Source organism: Geotrypetes seraphini, chromosome 12 (assembly GCF_902459505.1).
Source record: "Geotrypetes seraphini chromosome 12, aGeoSer1.1, whole genome shotgun sequence".
In the NCBI taxonomy this organism is placed as follows: Eukaryota; Metazoa; Chordata; class Amphibia; order Gymnophiona; family Dermophiidae; genus Geotrypetes; species Geotrypetes seraphini.
The window spans coordinates 3,736,393-3,758,720 of NC_047095.1; the positions used below are offsets into that span (position 1 = coordinate 3,736,393).

A 22,328-nucleotide genomic window follows, 5' to 3' on the forward strand; every position below is an offset into this window, starting at 1 on the left:
CGCCACTGCAATGAGCCGTCAGCCACCAGCAGCTTGAACAAAATGTCTCGGAGCAAACTGTGACAGAAACACTAAGGGCCCCTTTTACAAAACCACGGCAGCAATTCCCGCGCTGCAAATGCGACTAGTGCATTCAATTCCTATGGGCTGTGTTGTAATTGCTGTGCCAGGACGCAATACACAGCTTTGTAAAAGAGGTTCTAATTCTGTGTAATGGTGCAAGATTTTTCTTTTAGATATCAACTATAATTTTGCTGTAAAATGATTGTATTTTGTGCTGGGTAGGTTTTCTGAGAAAACAATAATTTATAGCTTCCACTAATTAAAATTCTTATTTTTTTGTAAAAACAGAGGTTCTAATTAATTATTAGGCATGTGAATCTACACCACTAGTTTAATAAGACCTAATAATAAAATCCTTTGATCCATTTCCACTCAGGTTTGATGTAATTTTCATTTGCTTAGGGCTATCCACCCATTAATGCTGCCTTGTAATACATATTCAAGTACAGTATATACACAGGTACACAACTTATACCAACTAAAATCAGAAGCACTGAAATTCATCAAATATCACTGTATTAGAATCTGTTTTGATTTCTGAAGATGAATGCTTCCTCTATTTAAGGAGCCCTTTTCATAAGCTTAATGCACTTTATATACCTATAGGTATGTGTTTCTTAGTATTTAGGGGGAAATTCTGTATAGGACACTGGTCTCATCAGTTGCCTAAGAAGTGGCTGAGAATCGCAGACTATACAGAATTGCATCTGCCCTAACGAACAGATGCCTAATTCTGCCTAACCACCCTGATTCTCTAACCGGCACCCATGTCACAGGTGCCAGAATCGTGCCTGTCTGATCAAGGGATCCCTTGCCATGAGCTGATCACAGCAAAACAATCCCTCTGCCATGATCAGCTGAGTGGCTGAGGCAGGGGAATCCCCCAAGCTCCGCCATAATCAGCAGGATGGATGACCATTCCCACTTGCCTCTGAACCCCCAAACTCCTCCTGAAGCAGCAGGGCAGGAGGGATGCCCACTCTCCTCCTGCTGCCCCCCCCCCCCCAAGAACTTCCACACCCCTGCACTAATACGTGATTCCTCCCCCCCTCCAGACCACCCTAAACCTGTAGACCCCCGGCACTCCCAGACCTGTAGACCCCTCCTGGCACCCCCTGGTACCTTTCCAGAAGGAAGTCCGGCTTGAGGGATGCTTACAACCTCTGGCTGGCAGGCCCGCCACTCCAAAATGGCGGGCCTTCCCCTTCCTGGTGCATTCTGGGATATACCAGGGAGGTGCCTAAGGTACCTGGGCCAGTCAGAGTGTTAGGGCCTTAGGTATCTGGCCAATCTGAGTCTTAGGCTACTCCCATTGCATTCCAGGATGCACCGAGAAGGAGGGAGTGGGTATTCCTCTTACCCAGCTGCCTCGGGAGGGGTTTGGGGGTTCAGGGGCAGGAGGGAGGGTGAGTGTGATGTAGTGGTTAGAGCTACAGCCTCAGCACCCTGAGGTTGTGGATTCAAATCCTGCACTGCTCCCTGTGACCCTGGTCAAGTCAATTAATCCTCCACTGCCCCAGATACATTAGATAGATTGTGAGCCCATCAGGACAGATACGGAAAATGCTTGAAGTACCTGTATGTAAACCACTTTGAGTGTGGTTGTATAACTACAAAAAAGGTGGTATACAAGTCCTAATCCCCCCTTCCCTTATGGGGTACAGAGAGTCACTGACTGATCCAAAGACAGCCCAAAAGTGAAATGAAGAAGATTCAGAATGTCTCTGATCGACGACATCCTGTTTTATAGCTCCAGTTTATACATTTTTTCTTCTTTCTTGCCTAGCAATGTAAAACTGATGCTATTAGCTGGGAAATTCAAATAAACTGTTTCAAGTTTTGCAAATAAGTTGCTACCACACTGCAATTCACAGCTGAGAGTAAATGCATGCATTCTGCATTAATGTGAACGTCTGTGCTGATTTATATCATATAATTTTGCTCTACAATTAAGAATACAGAACTGCTGGAAATTAAATCATCTGTTCAGAGACTCAGCATGAAGCAAATACACAAGGCTAAATTCTTTGCAAATTCCAAAAATACTTTAAATATCACCTGAATAAGGTGGAAAAAATCTACTACTTTTCAATGCTATTGTACTGCCACCTAGCACTGTGTACTTTTTTTTTCAAGGAATAACAGAAAAGGGGAAAAGTACTTAATAGTCTGTTGACAGCTCCCTCTATCTTTCTTTCTTTTCCCTTCTCTTTTCACAGTGTGAGCTGGTCTAAGATGAAATTTATTGAAATTAAGAAACTCAGAGAGTATATTGGAGGGGTTAATAATTACCTAATAATAATTATCTAATAATAGGATTAATACTAAACAGGATACTTCATTTTTTTTAACCAAGGCATATGCTTATTGGTTACTTTATGCAGAAAAAAACTCATTCAGCAACTTTTAAGATAGAAGAATAAGGTAAAGATGCTCAATTATAGGCTTACTTAGATGTTAAGACAGTGGTTCTTAACCTGGGTTCGACCGAACCCCAGGAGTTCGGTGAGTCAGTCTCACGGGTTCGGCGGAGGTCAAAACACACCTCCGACTCATATAGCGCTTCGGTCACGTTCAATCATCTATCAGTTTTTCAGTGATTTTGATCAAGACTGATCGTGTACTTGGTTTCTTGATCTAGCAATCAACAGCAGAAGTCACACTGATTTGCAGTAAATTTCATTATTGTGTTATTATTATTCGAAATATAGGAGAACTTTTTTGTTTTCAAAATTGATATTATTTTTTCCCTCACTGTATACCTATGTTTTGAATTTGTAAAAATCATATTTTATTTTTGCAATAATGAAGGGTTCGGTGAACACGCATATGAAACTGGTGGGGTTCAGTACCTCCAACAAGGTTAAGAACCACTGTGTTAAGAGGTCTGTAGAAATCTGCATAACCAATATATAGTACTCCACTTGTTTTAAAAGTTTATTGAAACCAACATGTTCGGTAACAGATACACACACCCTGCATTTGGCATTAAACTAAATAAGATACAGAAAAAGAAAGAGGTTAGGTATATATATGGTACTAGATTTCCTGTTTCTAAAACTCATATTTCAACTCAGAGACTAGAGACAGTCCATTGAACTTCATTAAAAATGCTAGTTGCCTCAAACATCCAGAGTCTAACCAACTTGTGCGAAACACACAGATAATCACAGCTGTCAGACAGGAGGAGATTTCTGGAACAAGCAACACAAATAATTTATATTGTGTTTGGTATCTCCAGTCATTTTTACATGTTGTCACCTATGTCTGTACGTTTATGGACAGTATAGAAAATGTACAGTCGGTGGTTCCTCATTCCCTGCATTCTAGAGAATACACTAGAACTTCTGGGTACCTTTCTTTCATAATTTATTTCTGTGGGAGAGAAATCATCTTTACATGGAATCAGCTTATGTCATACTATTTCCTTCTGATTCATCCAATTCAATTAGAATGACATTGGAAAGAAGTCTCCAGAAAAAGTTCTATTTGGAGCCATTTTTGGTCCATTTTACAAACAGAATAAACAGAATGGCTGTAACCCAAAGTATTTTTGTTAAAAAGTGACTTTTTAAGCTCTACCTATTTGCATAAGCATAGCACCACTCTATGCATACATTATCAGAGATACTTCTCTACCTACCCTTTTATGCCACTTTTAGGGAATTTTTTTTCTTTTTTGAAAATGAGCTTCAAAGTGATGAGTCACTATCTGGAAGAGGGAGATGTGCAGAGAAGCCTGCTCTGAAATGTAATGTGACAAGCAATCTGTAGAAGACGGACAAAACAGAAATCAACTTTCCTGGATATAGTGAAGGAATTTGCCCAGTACTGCAGGTGCTAAATTACTAACGAACCCAGAGAACTAGGTAGCAGCAGAACCAGAACAAGATATGTGCAGCCGATGCACCTGAACAGGACACATAGGAAGACCAAAAAAACGGTGCCCCATTCATTGCTTCCCTTTCTTTGCCAGTATCTTCTATTCCTCTCCCTATGCCACCCCCAATATACCCATCCACATCCCTGTACTCCCCCAGGACCTATCCAATGGATACGTTGGTAGATTAGAGTAGGACAGGTAGCAGTGATCCTCAGTCACTGCTGCCTGTGCTGAATCCAAGTTCAAAATGGCATCTATGAGCTCTAGTTGTAGTCTGAGACTAACACTAGAGTTCAGGCCACCATTCTGAACCTGGAGCTGGTACAGGCAGCAGTGACTGGGGGATCACTGTTGCCTGCCCTACCCTAGGCTACTAAGGCGTCCATTAGGTAGATCCAGGTGTGTGTGTGTGTGTGTGTGGGGGGGGGGGGGTTTCTTCTTTAGGGGAGGTATTGTTGGAGGGCAGTGGATGAGTTGCACGGGGTATATTTGTAGCTTGCTGTGGACCTGGGAGGTAGGGTGTTTTCAGGAGTGGTATGTAGGAAAGCAGAATCTTCTCTACAGTGAAGGATTGCTGGAAGTGCTGTTATGGAGTTCTGTGTGACAGCTGAAGTTCCAGCAGTCAGTTTACCTAGGCTTGCTGCTCTGTGTTGAAAGAGTTGGCTGGATTATGAGCTTATTCCAGCAATGCAAGGGTTAAGGACTGCATGGAGGGTATAAAGGAAATAGGTGTGACTAGTATCCTGTGACTGGTGCACTTTTATGAAGAGGACAGCTGTGAGTGAAGGACACTTTTTTTTTTTTTACACTGAGACACATGCTGAACTTGCAGGCCAGTAGTTCCTCATTCCCTGGAGTTTACTAAGGTATTAGTGGTTTGTTTTCCTGACTGTAATAAGCATTTTTCTTTGCACGTGTGTGTCTCCTGGGGTTTTTGTCATTGATTCCTATGGAGACCGAATGACATTTCAGAGAGTATGCAAATAAGGCAGCGTGGTGATAGAAGTAGGGCAGTGTTTTCAGCTTCTTGTTTTGGATCAAATGGACATCATGGCCCGAGCACACTCTGTGGGATTTCTTTGCCTTCTACAGGGAACCTGCCTCAGCAGAGTGACTCTGAATGTGTGAAAAGGGTTAAGAAAGCTCATGCAGAGGGAAATGAGGACGTGAATGCATTCCACAGTTGGGATCAGGGACAGCTGAAAATGCCTCTTTGTAAACCCATTTCCACTACTTGGCTCCAAGATAGCCTCTGCTCCAGCTTTGAAAATGCAATATTTGTCAGCCCATTCAAAGAGCTATCATCCCAGCCTCCTTTCTAGTCCTAAAATGGATGAAATGACCCCTTTGCCTGCAAATGCATAAATATAACTGTCTGAACGGGGTAGAGCTATCCATACTAAGGTTAAATGAACAAATATTTCAGATCTCATAAAATGTTCCTGAACTTTAATGTCATTCAAACTTCCAGTGCATGTTAAATACTGCTTATAATGCAATAAAAGAATGATCCAATTTCTTCCACTGGATTAACAAAGGAGAAACAGGAAACATATTTCTCTTTTTTTCCACAAACTGAAAACAATCTGAATGGAATTTGTAGACTACAGTCATTTTAACACTGCGATAATACTGAGTTATTGCACCTGTTACACAGAATGCCAAGCATTAGTGACTTGAGAATAACCAGGCAGGAGAGACCTGACATGGTGTCAGCTATCTCAAGTGGCTGTGAAATTCACTCTACAATTATCAACTTGAGGACAAGCAGGAGTAATAAAGTAATCAATCTTACGTGAAAAAAAAAAAAACAACCACCAACTCAAACAAAGAAATAAAGTTGACAGTTAATGTCTGAGCAAGCCCCTTAAAAAAGAAACATAGAAAACACAGAAACACAGAAATATGAAGGCAGATAAAGGCTAAATGGCCCATCCAGTCTGCCCATCCACAGCATCCACTATCTTCTTCTCTAAGAGATCCCACGCTTTCTTAAACTCAGACACAGTCTTTTGTCTCCACCACCTCTACTGTGAGACTATTCAATGCGTCTACTACAATCCTTTCTGTAAAAAGTATTTCCTTAGATTACTCCTGAGCCCATCACCTTTTAACTTAACAATATAAGAAAATAAAAATTGACATACTGGGACAAGCCATCAAGCCCAATATCCTGTTTCCATCAGTGGCCAACCCAAGTTCCGAGTACTTCGCTAAATCCCAAGTAGTAAAACATATTTTATGTTGCTTATCCTAGGAATAAGCAGGGTATTTCCCCAAGCCATCTCAATAATGGCCTATGGACTTCTCTTTTATGAAATTATCCAAAACTTTTTAAACCCTGCTAATCTAACTGATTTCACCAAACTCTCTAGCAATGAATTCCAGAATTTAATTACACGTTGTGTGAAGAAATATTTTCTCTGGTTTTTTGGTTTTTTTTTTTAATAACTACTACTGTGTAGCTTCATGCATGCCCCCTAGTCCTAGTATTTTGGGAAAGAGTAAACAAGCGATTCACAGCTACCCTTTCCACTCCACTCAGTATTTTATAGACCGTTTTGATTGCCAGTCTCACAAGGTCCTCTTGCAATTTCTCACAATCCTCCTGTAATTTAACAACTTTGAACAACACTGTGTCATCATCAAATTTAATTATCTCACTAGTTATTCCCATCTCTAGATCATTGATAAATATGTTAAAAAGCAGTGGTCCTATCAAAGACCCTTGGGGAACCCCACTATTTACTCTTCTCAATTGAGAATATTGACCATTTAAATGTACTGTTTTCTGTCTTTCAACTAGATCTTAATCCGGGATAGGACATTACCTCCTAGCCCATGACTCTCTAATTTCCTCAGAAGTCTTTCATGAGGTACTTTGTCAAATGCCTTTTGAAAATCCAAATACACAATATCAACCAGATCACCTTTATCCACATGTTCATTCACCCCTTCAAAGAAATGCAATATATTGATGAGGCAAGATTTTATTGACTAAATCTATGTTGGCTTTCTCTCATTGATCCATGCTTATGTATATGTCCTGTCATTTTGTTCTTTATAATAATTTCTACCATTTTGCCTGGCACCAACGTCAGACTCACCGTCTATAATTTCCCAGATCACCTCTGGATCCCTTTTTAAAAATCAACATCATGATGACCACTATGCTAGATTTTAGAGAAAATTTATCAATTACTAATAGCAGCTCTGCAAGTTCATTTTTCAATTCTATCAGCAGTCTTGGAAGTATACTTCATCCTATGTCCTCTCAATCTGTAGCTTACTTTCAAATGAAAGATTTGCCTCATTTATACCATGCACATTTATACCACATAGGCATTTAAACGTCTCTATCATATCTCCCCTCTTCTGCATTTCCTCCAAATTATGCATATAAAGATCTTTAAGTCTGTCCCCATACGTCTTAGGATGAAGACCATGCACCATTTTAGTAGCCTTCCTCTGGATTGACTCAATCCTGTTTATATCTTTTTAAAGATGCGGTCTCCAGAATTGTACACAATATTCTAAATGAGGTCTTACCGGAGTCTTATACAGGGGCATCAATACCCCCTTTTTCCTTCTGGCCATACCTCTTCCTATGCACCCTAATATGCTTCTAGCTTTTGCCATAACCTTTTCAACCTGTTTGGCCATCTTTAGATCATCACATACTATCACACTCAAGTTTTACTCCTCTTTTGTACACAAAAGTTCTTCACTCCCTAAACTGTACCGTTCCCTTGGGTTTTCACAACCCAAAATGCATGACCTTACATTTGTTAGCATTAAATCTTAGTTGCCAAATTTCAGACCATTCTTCAAGCTTCACTAGGTCCTTCCTCATGTTATTCACATCATCAGGGGTGTCTATTGCAGGTTTTGGGATCATCCACAAAGAGGCAAATCTTACCTGACAGCCCTTTAGCAATATTGCTTACAAAAACGTTAAAAAGAACAGGCCCAAGAACCAAACCTTGAGTCACACCACTGGTAACATCCCTTTCCTCAGAATGATTTCCATTGATCACTACCCTCTGTCACATTCTACTCAACCAGTTCCTGACCTAGTCTGTAATTTTGGGGCCCATCTTGAGGGCACTCATTTTATTTATTCCACGTATATGTGGAACACTGTCAAAGGCTTTGCTAAAATCTAAATACACCATAACTAGCGCATTCCCTCTATCCAATTCTCTGGTCACCCAGTCAAAGAAACTGATCAGATTTGTCTGACAAGACCTGCTTTTAGTGAATCCATCTTGCCTCAGGCCCTGTAATCCACAGGATTCCAGAAACGTCACTATTCTCTGTTTTAAAAACATTTCCGTTAAATTACTTACCTTTGAAGCCAGACTGACCAGCCTGAAGCTCCCTACTTCTTCCTTACTTCAACTTTTGTGGAGAGGGGCCACATCCATCCATCTCCAGTCCTCTGGTACCACTCTATTCTAGAGAAGCATTGAAAAGGTCAGCCAGCTAAGTTCCTTCATTACCCTTGAATGTACACCATCCAACTTCATCACTCTGTCCACTTTTAGTTTAGCTAGTTCCTCATGAACACAATCCTCTGAAAATCAATCAGGGTCTACCTCACCTCCATCCCTACTTGTGTTTTATCTACAGTGGTCCCATTCCCGGTGCTTCAGCTGTGAAGAATGATCCATTTTCTTCCACTGGATTAACAAAGTAGAAACTAAAAACTCTTTAACACAGAATCCTGATAAATTAGCTGCAGGGTTTAAGGCGGGGGTGCTATAAGTCATTATTTTGACTAACAGAATTCATGAGGAATCTATTACTGCAGTCAAAACTGTATAATGAAGATATCCAAAGCTTGTTTTTCATTTAAAAACTTGCAAGAAAAACTTTCAATCTATCATTTAATTCTGCATTTTTCTCTCTGGATGGATGATGACTATTGCTGAAGAAATAAAAAGGTCCAAAACTGAAAGCATAGTAAGGTAGTAGATGACAGCAGATAAAGACCTGAATGGTCCATCCAGTCTGCTCAACCTGCTTAGCTTTGAAAGCCTACAACTTTCAGGTCTAAGTATAACTGTACTTTCCTTATAAAATGAATGATACTTGCACAGCTCACATCCCAAAATATTAAAATAAAAAATTACCTTAGAATTTTAGTTTGCAGGAAAACAGAAGTTAAGGGGATGCACATAAGGTTATCCAAATTTTCCTCAGAACTAGTAAAATACACATGGGAAAAAGGGGATGGGATTTTATATATCATCTTTCTGTGGTTATAATCAAAGCACTTTACATATTACTTATTTTGTATCTGGAGCAATGGAAGGTTAATTGACTTGCCCAGAGCCAAAAGGAGCTACAGTGGGAATCAAACTCAGTTCCTCAGGTTCTCAGGCCACTGCACTAACCACTAGGCTACTCCATCCTTTTAAGAAACCAGTAACACATGATTACCCAATGACCATGAATTCTCATAGATAAATGCTGTATAAAGGTTAATGTGTTGACTAATTTCTAGGGTTACCAGATAGTATTATTTATTTATTTCTATTACTTCTAGACTGCCTAAAACTAAGCAGTTAACAATTGAAAAACATTCACAATAATTCATACACAATACATTTACAAAATGCATTCAAATTACATTGCAATTACATAGCAATCTCATCCTCTAAAAATAATTTTGAGAGCTCAAAGAATTTATATATTAGCTATCACATTAAATAAAGTGCAATAACCACAGCTTAGAATTCTTAAAATAAATCTACCAGGTAGTTAAAAAAAAAAAAAAAAAAAAAAAAAAAAAAAGCCTCCACAAACAGTTGTGTCTTCAACATCTTTCTAAATTGTAAGCGGTTGGAACAGGTCCTCAGGTTACCAGGGAGGGAATTCCAAAATTTGACCCCTGCTACGGACAACATTGCCACTCTGGATTTAACATACCGGACAGTTTTCTCCATTTCAGAGGTTAATCTCACATTACCCTCAAACCTTAAATTCCTCCTCAGCTGATACACCTCCCACAAAGATTGAAAGTTCAAAGGAACAGATCCATATAAGCTCTGATGTATCAATGACAACATTTTATAACAAACCCTCTGCGACACTGGAAGCCAGGGCAACTGTTTTAGCATAAGGGTAATATGTTCTGTGCATGAGATTCCCGAGATCAACCTCACAGTAGAATTCATCAATTGCTGGAACGCTTTATATCTAATTTTAGTCCCAAATAAAACATATTACAGTAATCTAGGTGTCAAAATCAAGTTGTTTGGCAACAGCATTGGCTTTAACCGATAAAGTGTCCGTAACTGTGAGTACACGCCTTTGATAACCCTGAGGACCTGTCTTCCCATTGAAAGAGTGTGATCTAAGACACCTAAGATCACCATCTCCCTTTTAACCTGCAAATTTGTTCCTTGAACCTGGATTTCAGCTGGAAGATTTTCCAAATCATCTTCACTCACTACCATTACTTCAGACTTCCCAATATTCAGTTGCAACCCACTGCACTCATATACTTATTTATATCTTTCCCAACTTCCAATATTCCATTTTCAATAGGGAAGAAAAACAGAATATCATCTGCATAAAATCGATAATGCACCCCTAGTTCTTGAAATCTTTTTCTAGCGTAACCAGATATAAATTAAATAACAGAGCTGATAAAGCACATCATTGAGGTACTCCTTTTTTTTTTTTTTTTAACATCCTTCACATCTGATACCATCTGTTCACTCCTCACTGCAAAAAGACCTTCCTAACAAGTAAACTGAGAATCAGGACAATACCTCTCCACCTATTCCTAGCTTACACAATTTCAACAACAGTAGATCCAAATTTACAGTATCAAATGCCCCTGTAATATCAAGTGATACTACACAATAAGAAATATGTTTATCAAGACCTTCTCTCAAGATTTCCACAACCGATGTCAGCAGCAATTCTACACTATGGAACTCCCTAAATCCAAATTGCTGTGGATTTAAACAGCTTACCTGCTGAACATATTCCTCTAACTGTAGTAAGAAAAGTTTCTCCAGGATCTTCCCAAAAAATGGTATTACTGAGATAGGGCTCTGTAATAGGATAGACACTCCAGAGGGTGTAGATAACATGAAGAATGGTATGGTAACTGGCAGCTAAGATTTAATGCTAAAAAATGTAAGGTCATGCGGGCTGCAAAAATCTAAGAGAACAGTATAGTATAGGAGGCGAAGAACTTCTGTGGTGCGGAAGAAGAGCAGGACTTGGGGGTGATTATGCCTAATGATCTCAGGGTGGCAAAACAGGTGGAAAAGGCCAGAAGGATGCTTGGGTACATAAGGAAAGGAATGGCCAGTAGGAAAAGTCTCTAGTGAGGCCCCATTTGGAATACTGTGTGCAATTTTGGAGACTCCATCTTGAAAAAGATATAAAGAGGATGGAGTCAGTCCAGAGGGCTGCTACAAAATTTGTTAGTGATCTTTGTCATAAACCGTATAGGGGCAGACAGAAACTTTAATATGTATACTCTGGAGGAAAGATGGGAGAGAGGGGATATGATAGAGACATTTAAATATCTCTGTGGCGTTAATGATCAGGAGGTGAGTTTTTCAAATGAAGGAAAACTCCGGAAGGAGAGTGCATAGGATGAAGTTAAGAGGTGATAGGCTGAGGAGTAATGGAAGAAAATACTTCTTGTAAAAAATTCAAAATGAAAACGTATTGTGTGTTCGTTTAACAGAAAAATCACATTCACACCAAACACAGAATCAAAAACAGGAGTTTTCCATGGATAAGGCCTGTTTTTCTTATATTTATTAATTTTTCTGTCTCTCCTGTTTTTGATTCTGTTTTTGATGTGAATGTGGATTTTCTTTTAAACGAACACACAGTACATTTTCATTTTGAATTTTTTTACATTGATATATATGGCTGTACCCTCTAATTTATTAGAAAATACTTCTTTACAGAAAGGGTGGTGTAAACGCATGGAATAGTCTCCCGATGGAGGTGGTGGAAATGAAGACTGTATCTGAATTCAAGATAGAACGGGACAGGCATGTGAGATCTCTTAGGGAGAGGAGGAGAAAGAGGATGTTGTGGATGGGCCCTTTGGCCTTTATCTGCCATCATGTTTCTATGTCACCAGGGACAGACTGCCCTGGGTTTAGTCCAACTACAGAAAACTTCAATTTCAAACCCACAAGTTTTTTTTGAGCCAATAATTTTCTCCTTTTCATTTATGTGTCATAAGAACATAAGCATTGCCCCTGCCGGATCAGACCAGGGGTCCATCACGCCCAACAGTCCGCTCCTGTGGCGGCCCCCCAGGTCCATGACCTGTAAGTGCTCCTTACCTAAAACGTTTATACCCTATTTATTTAATATCCTGTAAGTAACCCTCTATCTGTACCCTGCAATCCCCTTCTCATTCAGGAAGTCATCCAGTTCCTTTTTGAACCCCAATATTGTACTCTGTCCTATCACTTCTCCTGGAAGTGCATTACAGGTGTCCACCACCCTCTGAGTGAAGAAGAACTTCCTAGCATTCGTTTTGAATCTGTCTCCTTTCAATTTTTCCGAATGCCCTCTTGTTTTGTTGTCCCCGCTAGTCTGAAAAATCTGTCCCTCTCCACCTTCTCTATGCCTTTCATGATTTTATAAGTCTCTATCATGTCCAGTTTAATTGGAACCAAGGGTAGAACTGAGTGGCATAAGCTTTTATTTACTACTACCCAGGAAATTCTCCCTCCCCTCTATTTTATATTCCCTTTCAATTTACTGTCACTGGGCAGTCCATGACCAGGAGCCATGTACAATGACCCTTCCTAGAACCTGTAATTTTGGGCCTAAGTCCAGCCACTAGATGCCAATGTTGCACAGTGACTGACTTCCTAGCATTCCCAGGGCTGTGAATGCTCCCTATGTAATAGTCACAGCTATGACTATCTTAAGGAGTAGAAAATCTGTCACTCCAACCCCCCCCACCCCCACCTCCCTCTCCCCCCCCCCTCTTCTGGTTTCCCACTCCCTCCATTTTATCCTCTAACCCAACTACGATAAACCTGTGCCTCCTTCCGCGCTACCTGCAATTCCGAAAAATTTTTTTGTAAATCCGGGTTCAGACCGGATCCTAATGTAACGAATGTAAACCGCCTAGAACTCTTTGGGTATGGCGGGATATAAGAACCTAATAATAATAATAATAATATAATGACTGACCATAACACTGTGTAAATTTATTTAATGGTAAAGGGGATACTTTAGACAGGCACTTATTTTGTACCTGGGACAATGTAGTGCTAAGTGACTTGCCCAGAATTAGAAGAAGCTGCAGTGGGAATTGAATTCCCAACCTCAGGGTGCTGAGGCAGCTGTTCTAACCACTAGACCACTCCTCCATTCCTATGGTGTAATATATTCTTTAATTATCATGCAACCTGACCAGAATGTTAAAAAGATAAAATCTGGAATGACATACTAATAAAACAAAATCCAATTATATTCATGTTTATTAGGGAATAGGGATGTACATCTATCTGAAACATTTCCCATATCATTTCATGTCATTCTTTGCCTAAAACAATGTGTGTGTCGGGGGGGGGGGGGCTCCATCACACCCCATAATTTATTTCCAACATTAATAGTATAAACTCTTTGCAAAGAGAGCACTGTTTACATTAACAGGGTGCATTAGGAATGATATTGTTCCTGTACAGAAAATATTAAAAAACAACCCAAAAAACTCCCATAAACAGCACAAGAGATGATATGAAATAAAAATATTTGGGCTGCACATCCCTAGTAGGTAATATTATATGTAGTACCTGGGCAAGTCTCCTCTTTTCTGAGCTTTCTCTCCCCTGATGGTTTAATGAATAGCTCTGATTAGAATGCATTAATCCTGTGCTGTGGGTTGCATAATGCTCATCACCTTCCTGCACAACAAGAGAGATAATCGACAAGCCTTAAACATATAACTCAAGTAACTATATATAAAATAGTGTTTAATAAAATAAAGCTATCAAAAATTCTTTCAAGGAGCTTGTCCCTTAGGTACTGGCAATCAGTTGTTGTTGCAGCTTAGTAAAATAGCCTCTTAGTCTCTTTCCTTGTGATGAGTGAGCTGGACTCTAAAGCTGCACTTTATTTTCCTTGCACATTCAAATTTTTCTAACTGCATCAGGATAAAATGACCATGTATACCCATTCATTTAAATCAGAGATGTCCAACCTGTGAAAAATTAAGTGCGGCTCCGCTCACGATGCGGTGTTTTTCTCGTGAAAAATTCTGTGCGGCCCCACTCACGATGCGGTGTTTTCCTCTGCCGGCTCCCTCCTACGTCTTGCTGCAGCGTTTGCTTAAAGCCGTGAGCAGCGGATCCTATGTGCCTCTTGCGGCTGACCTGGAAGTATTCCCTCTGACGTTGCGCCATCAGAGGGAACGCTTCCAGATCAGCCGCAGGAGGCGCATGGAAGACGCTGCTCGTGGCTTTGAGCAAACACTGCAAGCAGGGCTTTTGCTCCAACAGCCGCAAGTTCAGTGCCGCCTGTAACTTCAGCCAGATCTTGGGGAGCCCATAGTGACTGAACACCTACGCGGCCACTGAGGAGGATCTGATGACCCTGCTGGGGGTGAGCCGGGCCGGGGCAGCTGCAGCTGGCATGTGCGCCCATCGAGCCCTTCCCCGGCGTGCACAAGTGCTGACCCTTGCTGCGCGTGGCCACGTGGAACCTACAGCGCTGCTCCATGGAGAAGGCCAACAACCCAGTGCTCTGCATGACCCTTCTGGAGAACAGGCAAGGGATCAGTGATATTAAGCAAATGCTTCACTTGGCCATGAGGGGTAATTAGGGGGTGAATGCTGCGCTGCTGATGGGTGTGTGAGGGGGAGGAGAAATGCTGCTTCTGCACAGGGAAGGGAAAAGGGGAAGAGAAATGCTGCTGCTGCACTCAATTGGGGAAGGATGGAGAAGGAAAAGGGAGAGGAATGAGAGATGTCAAGTCCTTGGGAGGGAGAGATGCCAGGGCATGGGAGGGGAGGGAAGGAGACAGATGCCAGGCTAGGGGAAAGGAAGGAAGGAGAGAAAGGAATGAGAGGGGATGCCAGATAATGGAGGGGGAGTTGGAAGGAGAGGAGAGATGCCAGGGCATGGGGGGAGGGAAGGGAAACTAAGGACACAAATGCCAGACCAGAGGGAGAACAGGTGCCAGAGAGGAGGTACCAGGGCATGGGGGGAGGGAAGGAAAGGAGAAGAAAGAGATGTCAGAGCATAGGGGTGGGGTGGAGACATAAAAATGGAGAGGAGGTGAAGCCGAAATGAATCATATACAAAGGAGAGAAGGGGCACAGGATAGACAGTTTATGGAAGGAGCATAAAAAGAGAATAGATATCATATGGAATGGGGAGAGAGCAGACAGAAAAATGGAAGGGGCAGAGATAGAGGGCAGACAGTGGATGGAAAGGGCTGATGCTGCATGGAAGACAGAGAGAGGACAGATGCTGTCTAGAAAGAAGAGAGTGAGGATAAGATGATTAAAGCAAGGGGGATTTGTTCAGAGATGGGTTTTTTTGGGTGGGAGGGTTTTAAAAGAAGTGCCAGATTGGGCGTGGGGGGGAGAGCTTATGGGACCAGAAACAGAGGTAGGAAATGGTCTGAAGGGAGAGAAGTTAGACCTGGGGTAGTATGAAGAAAGAGGGAAAGAGATACTTGAAGGGAGAACTGTTGGGAAGAGAAAGAAAGAAATGGTGGACCTGGAGAAGAGAGGCAGGCAGGTAGGGGGAGAGATGGGATGGGGGACAGTTGGGAAGAGAAAGGGAGAGAAGTTGGATCTGAAGATGGGAGGGAGGGAGAAATGTTAGGCCTGTGGATGGAAGGCAGAGAGATGCAGCATCTCTCTCTTTTTTTCTCCATTTCATTGTTCAGCATCAAGGGGGGAGGGAAGAAGAAAAACAGAAAAGAGAGGGAGCAAATTGTTGGACCATGGAGATAGAAAAGGAGAGATGGAACCATGGGAGGGCAGGAGGGAAGTGAGTTGGGATAAGATGATGCTAGGGACGGCGTTATAGCCTGACCAGTGGAGAGAGGGAGGGGGATTCTGAAAGTGGTGAGCCATGTGGATGAGGTCAAAATGGAGTTGACAAGATGAGTGAGAGAGCAGTGAGTAATGGGGAGTAGATAGAATGGAATAGGAGGCTCAGAAAGGAGTGAGATGGAAAATGGGAGAGCTAGAGACAAAGAAGATGGAGAATTGAGAGATAGCTAAACATTTAAAAAGAAGAAGGGTGAGAAAGAAGGCAAGATTTGAGTAGACAGAAGCAGAAAAGAAAAAGTTAAGAAAGCTGAAAGGGAAAAATCAATACGTTGGAGACAGGCATAAGAAGGAAATGGAACGAGAGAAGAGGAGAAAAAAATGAACAGCAGACACTGGAAAGAGAATTAGTTGAAGATAGAGAAAAAAACAGAAAGATAAACTGGGACCAAGATGATTGAAAAACAAAACATCCAGTCAACAAGGTAGAAAAAATGGTTTTATTTTGAATTTATTAACTGGAATATGTTAGCTTTGAGATATGTGCATCACAATTATTTTTGTATTCAGTGGCTTAGTCATATACAGCTGATTTGGGGGAGGGACGAGTCCATAATTAGTGGATGGGTACCAAAGTTTCTCCCTGTCTGAGTGCAATTTATAAATACTTGAGCTAGTGGGGATTCCCAAGCCCTGCCAACTGAAGACTTCTTCCTCCAGTCTGGCAACTCAAAATCTCCAAGCTTTGCAGCCAATGGCAATATCCTCAAGCTGCTCCTGCTTTCATGCATGCATGAAAGCCAAAGGGGGGGGGGGGGACAGGGAGGAGGGAAGGCAGCAGCTCTGCAATATTGCTGCCAGCTGCAGAAGTTGGAGGGGGAGGAGGTGGCTGTCAGTTGGTGAGGCTTGGGGATCCCTACTAGCTACAACAGGGGAGATGTTCATTTTGAGGGAGCCTAAGCTCAAAGTGGGAGGCCCAAAAAAGCAGTAATATTTACCCTGATTAAACGATCCTCCACATGCGCTCCTGACAGCTGATTCAGCATCCCCGCTCTGATGAGGCTCATCTCTGAAGAGGCTCACCGTAGCTGTAATAGAAGTGAATGGGAGAACCAGGAGCGCGCATCCCTGCTCATCAGAGTGGAGATGTGGAAGCCTGAGGCTGCTCCCACTGTCAGCGGTGCACATGGAGGATTACAGTCAGGGTAAGTATTACTGCTTTTTGGGGTTCCTCTTCACAGTGTCCCTTTAATGAAGGTTTATTATTAGATACGTACATCTTCTATATTAGTGATTGCAAATTTGGGACCTGCTCAACCTTTTTTGGGCTCATCGGTTAGTGTTAGTGTTTGTGCGGCCCCAGAAAATTTTTTTCGGCCAATGCGGCCCAGGGAAGCCAAAAGGTTGGACACCCCTGATTTAAATGTATACTTGGCTTTAAACATTAAGGGAAAAATATTATAAAGCCTTTTCTATACAGAAAACTTGTTTTTTTGTGCAAGCAAGGGCTTGTATCAAATTATACAACTGCATGTGTATACAAAAAGTATGCACACAGAAAGTGAAGGCCTACTTTATAGAATCTGTTGTGCACAGTATTCCAAAAGGCATATTTCTTGCACAGTGAAAGTACAGTTGGCATGTATAAATGTATCTTATAAACTATATGGGTACACACACATGTACACCAACTTCAGAGCAGGTGCAAATGTGTGTTGGCATTTCTGCACTTTTGAGTATGGTTCTGGGGAGCCTGTTTTGATAAAGATAAATAGACTTCTAGGCTGCCTTTTAAAATAGGCACATTTTTGGACTCACAGATGGCCAATTATAAAAAACAGGACCAAAATTTCTAAATGAACAGCAGCGATTTTGCCACGACTAACATTTACCACTAATTCTCATCAAATATACATAAAAGTGATTAAAGATGATATCATGATTGGTAAAACAATCTTCTACAAACGGTGCCTTAACTTAGGCACCGATAGGCGCCCTACTAACACCTAAGTTAAGAGCAAAATATCATTTATAAGAACATTTAAAACAAATTTCAAGTTGCCTACCAGTGCCAAAATACCACCAGAATCGTACCTACATAGGTGCTTTATGTTGCTTAATGCCACTGTAAGTATGGCTAACGCTGGAAGTGGCATTAGGTGCTAATAAAGCACGTATGTAAGCGCAATTCACGTCAAACGTAGGTGCCAGAAATGTAGGCCTTGAAAACCCTAACAAACCACAGTGGAGATACGTAGTAATGTTGGTGTGCAGTTTATTCATAAAATGTAAAAGTATGTGCGGTGGCTTGACACATAAACATTTAGAATACTTGGATGAAGTGATTTACCCAAGTAATTGATCCTTTCAAGGAAGGCTCCTGAGACAGGCCATTTTGGCCGAAACACATGTGTGTCGAGCCACTACATGTACTTTTACATTTTATGAATAAACTGTACACCAACATTACTACGTATTTCCACTGTGGAGATCTTTCTCCTGGTTTGTTTGGCCTTGAAAATCCTGGCATAAATTTCCAGCACCTACCTATCCTAAAGGCACGATTCTCTAAACAGTGCCATTGCATGATTGATAAGCAACTGGCAGCCACTTTTAAGATGGCTGCCAAAAATGGTGTCGTTTAGAGAATCTGGGCCTTAAAAAGAGATTATGTACTTACCCTGATAAGCTCTTTTCAAGTAGATAGATGAGACATTCTAGACCGGGGGTAGGCAATTCCGGTCCTTGAGAGCCACAGGCAGGTCAGATTTTCAGGATATCCACCATGGATATGTATGAGATGGATTCGCATGCACTGCCTCCTTGAGATGCACATCTATCTTATATATATATTTATTGTGGATTACCTGAAAACCTGACCTGCTTGTGGCTCTCGAGGACCGGAATTGCCTATCCCTGTTCTACACAACTGGGCTATTTTCCCATATCCGCATGCTGCAGAAGGAATCCACTTTGGATATTTCACTCTGCCTCTAGTGTACTTCACTGTGCAGTTTAGCGCCCTCTACAATTAGTACCCAAGCAAAGAGAAGCACTCGTACATGAAGTAGAGGCACCTGTAGCAACAGCGAAACAAATTGTTCTGTTCATACGTAACTAAATAGTACCATTAACCATCAACATAGGCTTCAAAAGAGCTCAGAAACTACCCCCCAATACAAATATATACAAATTCTTCCCAGCCCTCAAAAATCAGCTTGGAAAAGCATAAACAGACTGAAAACTGAAAGCTGGCACTGGAAGGACAGGGTGGGTAGTGTAGCTTTGGCCCAAGAAAAAGCCACAGTCCTGGTAGAATGTGACTTGACGGAAACAGGGGACTGTTTCCCAGAAAGAATGTAGGTTGACAAAATGAAACATAGACTATGAATCCATCTGGAAATCATGGCCTTGGAAGCAGGAGCGCCGTGCTTAACAGAATGTGCCAGCACAAACAGATGGTCAGAAAAGCAAAACTCATTAGTGACCTCCAGATAACGCAGAAGAACTCTGCATACATCCAGTTTCTTCAACAGGTAGTTCTGTGTCCTGGAACCCATCAGCTGAAGGGCAGGCAAACACACTTCCTGATTAACATGGAAAGCCAAAACAACCTTCAGCAAAAAGGAAGGAAGCGTATAAAGGGAAACCCCTGCCTCCGAAATTCAGAGAGAAAGTGTTTCAGTACGACAAAACCTGCAGTTCCAACACGCGACGCGTCAAAGTAATGGCAACCAGAAAAACTGTCTAGAGCAGGGGTGCCCAACACGTCGATCGTGTTTGACCAGTAGCTCAGGAAGGCAACGCAAGTCGATCGTGGAGCCCATCCCGGGCTCCGTGATAGACTCGTGTTGCCGTCCTGATCTACCGGGCCAATCAGCCTTCCTCTCCAGTGTTCTTTATAGGGCCTTTTAGCTGGGCGGTCCGCCCAGCTGTCATCTGCTGCCGCCGCCGCTGCTGAACATTAAAAAAAAAACGGCTTGGAGATTTCAGCCCGTAGCGAACTTATGCTCCGTGGCTCTAACGTGTGCGTGCCGGCTTCTCTTCTCTTCCCTCCGAAACCGGAAGTTAAGTCCGGGGGGGTAGAAGGGAAGCCGGCACGCACATGTTGAGAGCCCTGAAGCAAGCGTTCGCTATGGGCTAAGGCGGGAGACAGGTTAGTGAAGCATTTGCTCTTCTTGCTGCTGGGTCCTGCCTACTTTCTGTTTCCGTGAAGGCAGGACCCGGCAGCATTTCCCCCAATAGGTCGATCGCGATCTTGGGCCAATCAGTCTTCCTCTCCCCGATGGCAGAATTGACGTCGGGGAGAGGAATGCTGGTCGGCCGAAGCAGGGAGAGCTTGGGGCGGCATCGGCTTTCGGGCCTGTTATTGGTGGCGGTTTGGGTCCTGGTCCCCGATGGCAGTGGCTTGGGGGAGGGCAGGGAGAAAGAAAGAAAAAGGGCAGGCAGGGAGAAAGAAGGAAAGAAGAGAAACAGAAAAAAAAGAAAGGGAGGCAGAGAGAAAGAAAGGGCAGGGAGAGAGGAAGGAAAAGTTGGGGGAGGGAACGAGGTCTGGAGGAGAGGAAGCATACAGGCTAAAAGAAGGGAAGAAAGATTGGATGCATAGTCAGAAGAAGAAAGTGCAACCAGAGACTCATGAAATCACCAGACAAGGTAGGAAAAATGAATTTATAACTGCTGTCTATATTTTACACTAAGGTCCCCTTTTACTAAACCGCAATAGAGTTTTTTAGCGCAGGGAGCCTATGAGCGTCGAGAGCAGCGCTGGGCATTCAGTGCAGCTCCCTGCGCTCTAAAAACTGTTATCGTGGTTTAGTAAAAAGGGAACGGGGTATATTTGTCTATTTTTGTATGGTTGTTACTGAGGTGATAGTGCATAGAGTCATCTGCTTTGACCTCTTTGAAAAACCCTGGAATAGGAATGATAATTAACATTTTCTATGCGTACAGTGTGCGTTGTGTTTTTTTAAAATTTTATTGTTGATAGATCATTTTGACTTGGTCATTTTAAAAGTAGCTCGCAAGCCCAAAAAGTGTGGGCACCCCTGGTCTAGAGTGTCAAGTCCAAGAGGTAAGTATCTCGAAGAGGCTCAAAAGGAGCCTTGGTGAGACTAGACAACACCAGGTTAAGGTCCAAGGTGGGGAAAGGATGCTTAACTGGTGGTCGGACATGAAGAGCCCCCTTCAAAAATCAAGCAACATCAGGATGAGACACCAATGGGGACTGATGGTCCCTGGCTCTAAAACAAGAAAGCCTGATCACTTGGACCCACAGAGAAGCCACAATGAGGCCTTTATCCAAACCAGTCTGAAGAAAGGTGAGAATCACCAAGATCGGAGCTAAATACGGATCCACCTGGTCTTGGATGCACCAATGTTGGAACACCTTCCTTGCCTTAGCGTAAGCCGACACCATGGATGACTTTTTAGACTTGAGAAGAGTATCAACAACCAGGGTGGAATATCCTTTATGTTTTAAGGCTGTGCATTCAAGAGCCATGCCGTAAGAGCAAAGTGACCCGGATCCTCCATGGCCACTTGCCCTGCATGAGAAGGCCCAGATAGGCATTCAGCTGAAGGCTGTGACCCACACACAGATGCCTTAGATCTGCGTACCACGGTCTGTGAGGCCAATTTTGAGCTACCAGAATGATTCAGCCTGGATGAGTCGCGATTCTCCGAATGTCTCAGCTTACCATTGGCCAAGGAGGAAAGACATACAGGAGAATCTCCTGAGGTCACAGCTGCACCAGAGTGTTGAACACCTCACTTCCAGGCTCAGATCTGTGACTTAAGAAGTGAACCACTTTCTTGTTCCTTGCTGTTGCCATGAGGTCAAAGCGCTCCACAATAGCTTGGAATGCCTCCAGGGACAGACCCACTCACCTGGATCTAGAGTCTGTCTGCTGAGGAAATCTGCTTGAATGTTGCCCACTCCTGCCACATGTGCTGCTGTCAGCGCCAGGAGATGACATTCCGCCCATAGAAAAAGAAGGCGGGCCTCCTAAGTTAGAGGAGTGCTTTTGGTCCCTCTCCGGCAATTGACATAGGGTACTGCAGTCACATTGTCAGAGAAGACCCTGACTGCTTGGCTCTCCAGAGTCTTCTGCAATCTCATCAGTCATACAAACGGCCCTGAGCTCCAATTGTTGATGGACCACATTCTCTGAGAGGGTATTCAACACCCCTGAACAGGACGATTGTAATGGGTTCTCCAGCCCCGAAGACAGATGTCATCTGTCATCACCATGATCCAGGAGGGAAAGTGGAGCGGTACGCCCATGCAGAGCGATTGCAGGCAAAGCCACCAGTCCATGCTTGCTCGGGCCTCCAAAGTCCAGTGCAGACAAGTCTGCAAGGCATCTTGGTAT

General features: G+C 42.5%; 1 protein-coding gene across 4 annotated transcripts in view; it reads right to left on the reverse strand.

Annotated features, from left to right (window-relative positions):
- The window catches only part of DENND1B (DENN domain containing 1B), a 454,561-nt gene that overhangs the window by 45,205 nt on the left and 387,028 nt on the right, over positions 1 to 22,328 (reverse strand). For all 4 annotated transcript variants that reach the window (XM_033917142.1, XM_033917140.1, XM_033917139.1 and 1 more), the window contains one exon: positions 13,750 to 13,860. In XM_033917142.1, coding sequence (XP_033773033.1) covers positions 13,750 to 13,860 — 111 coding nt within the window. The remainder of the gene's footprint in view (positions 1 to 13,749; positions 13,861 to 22,328) is intronic.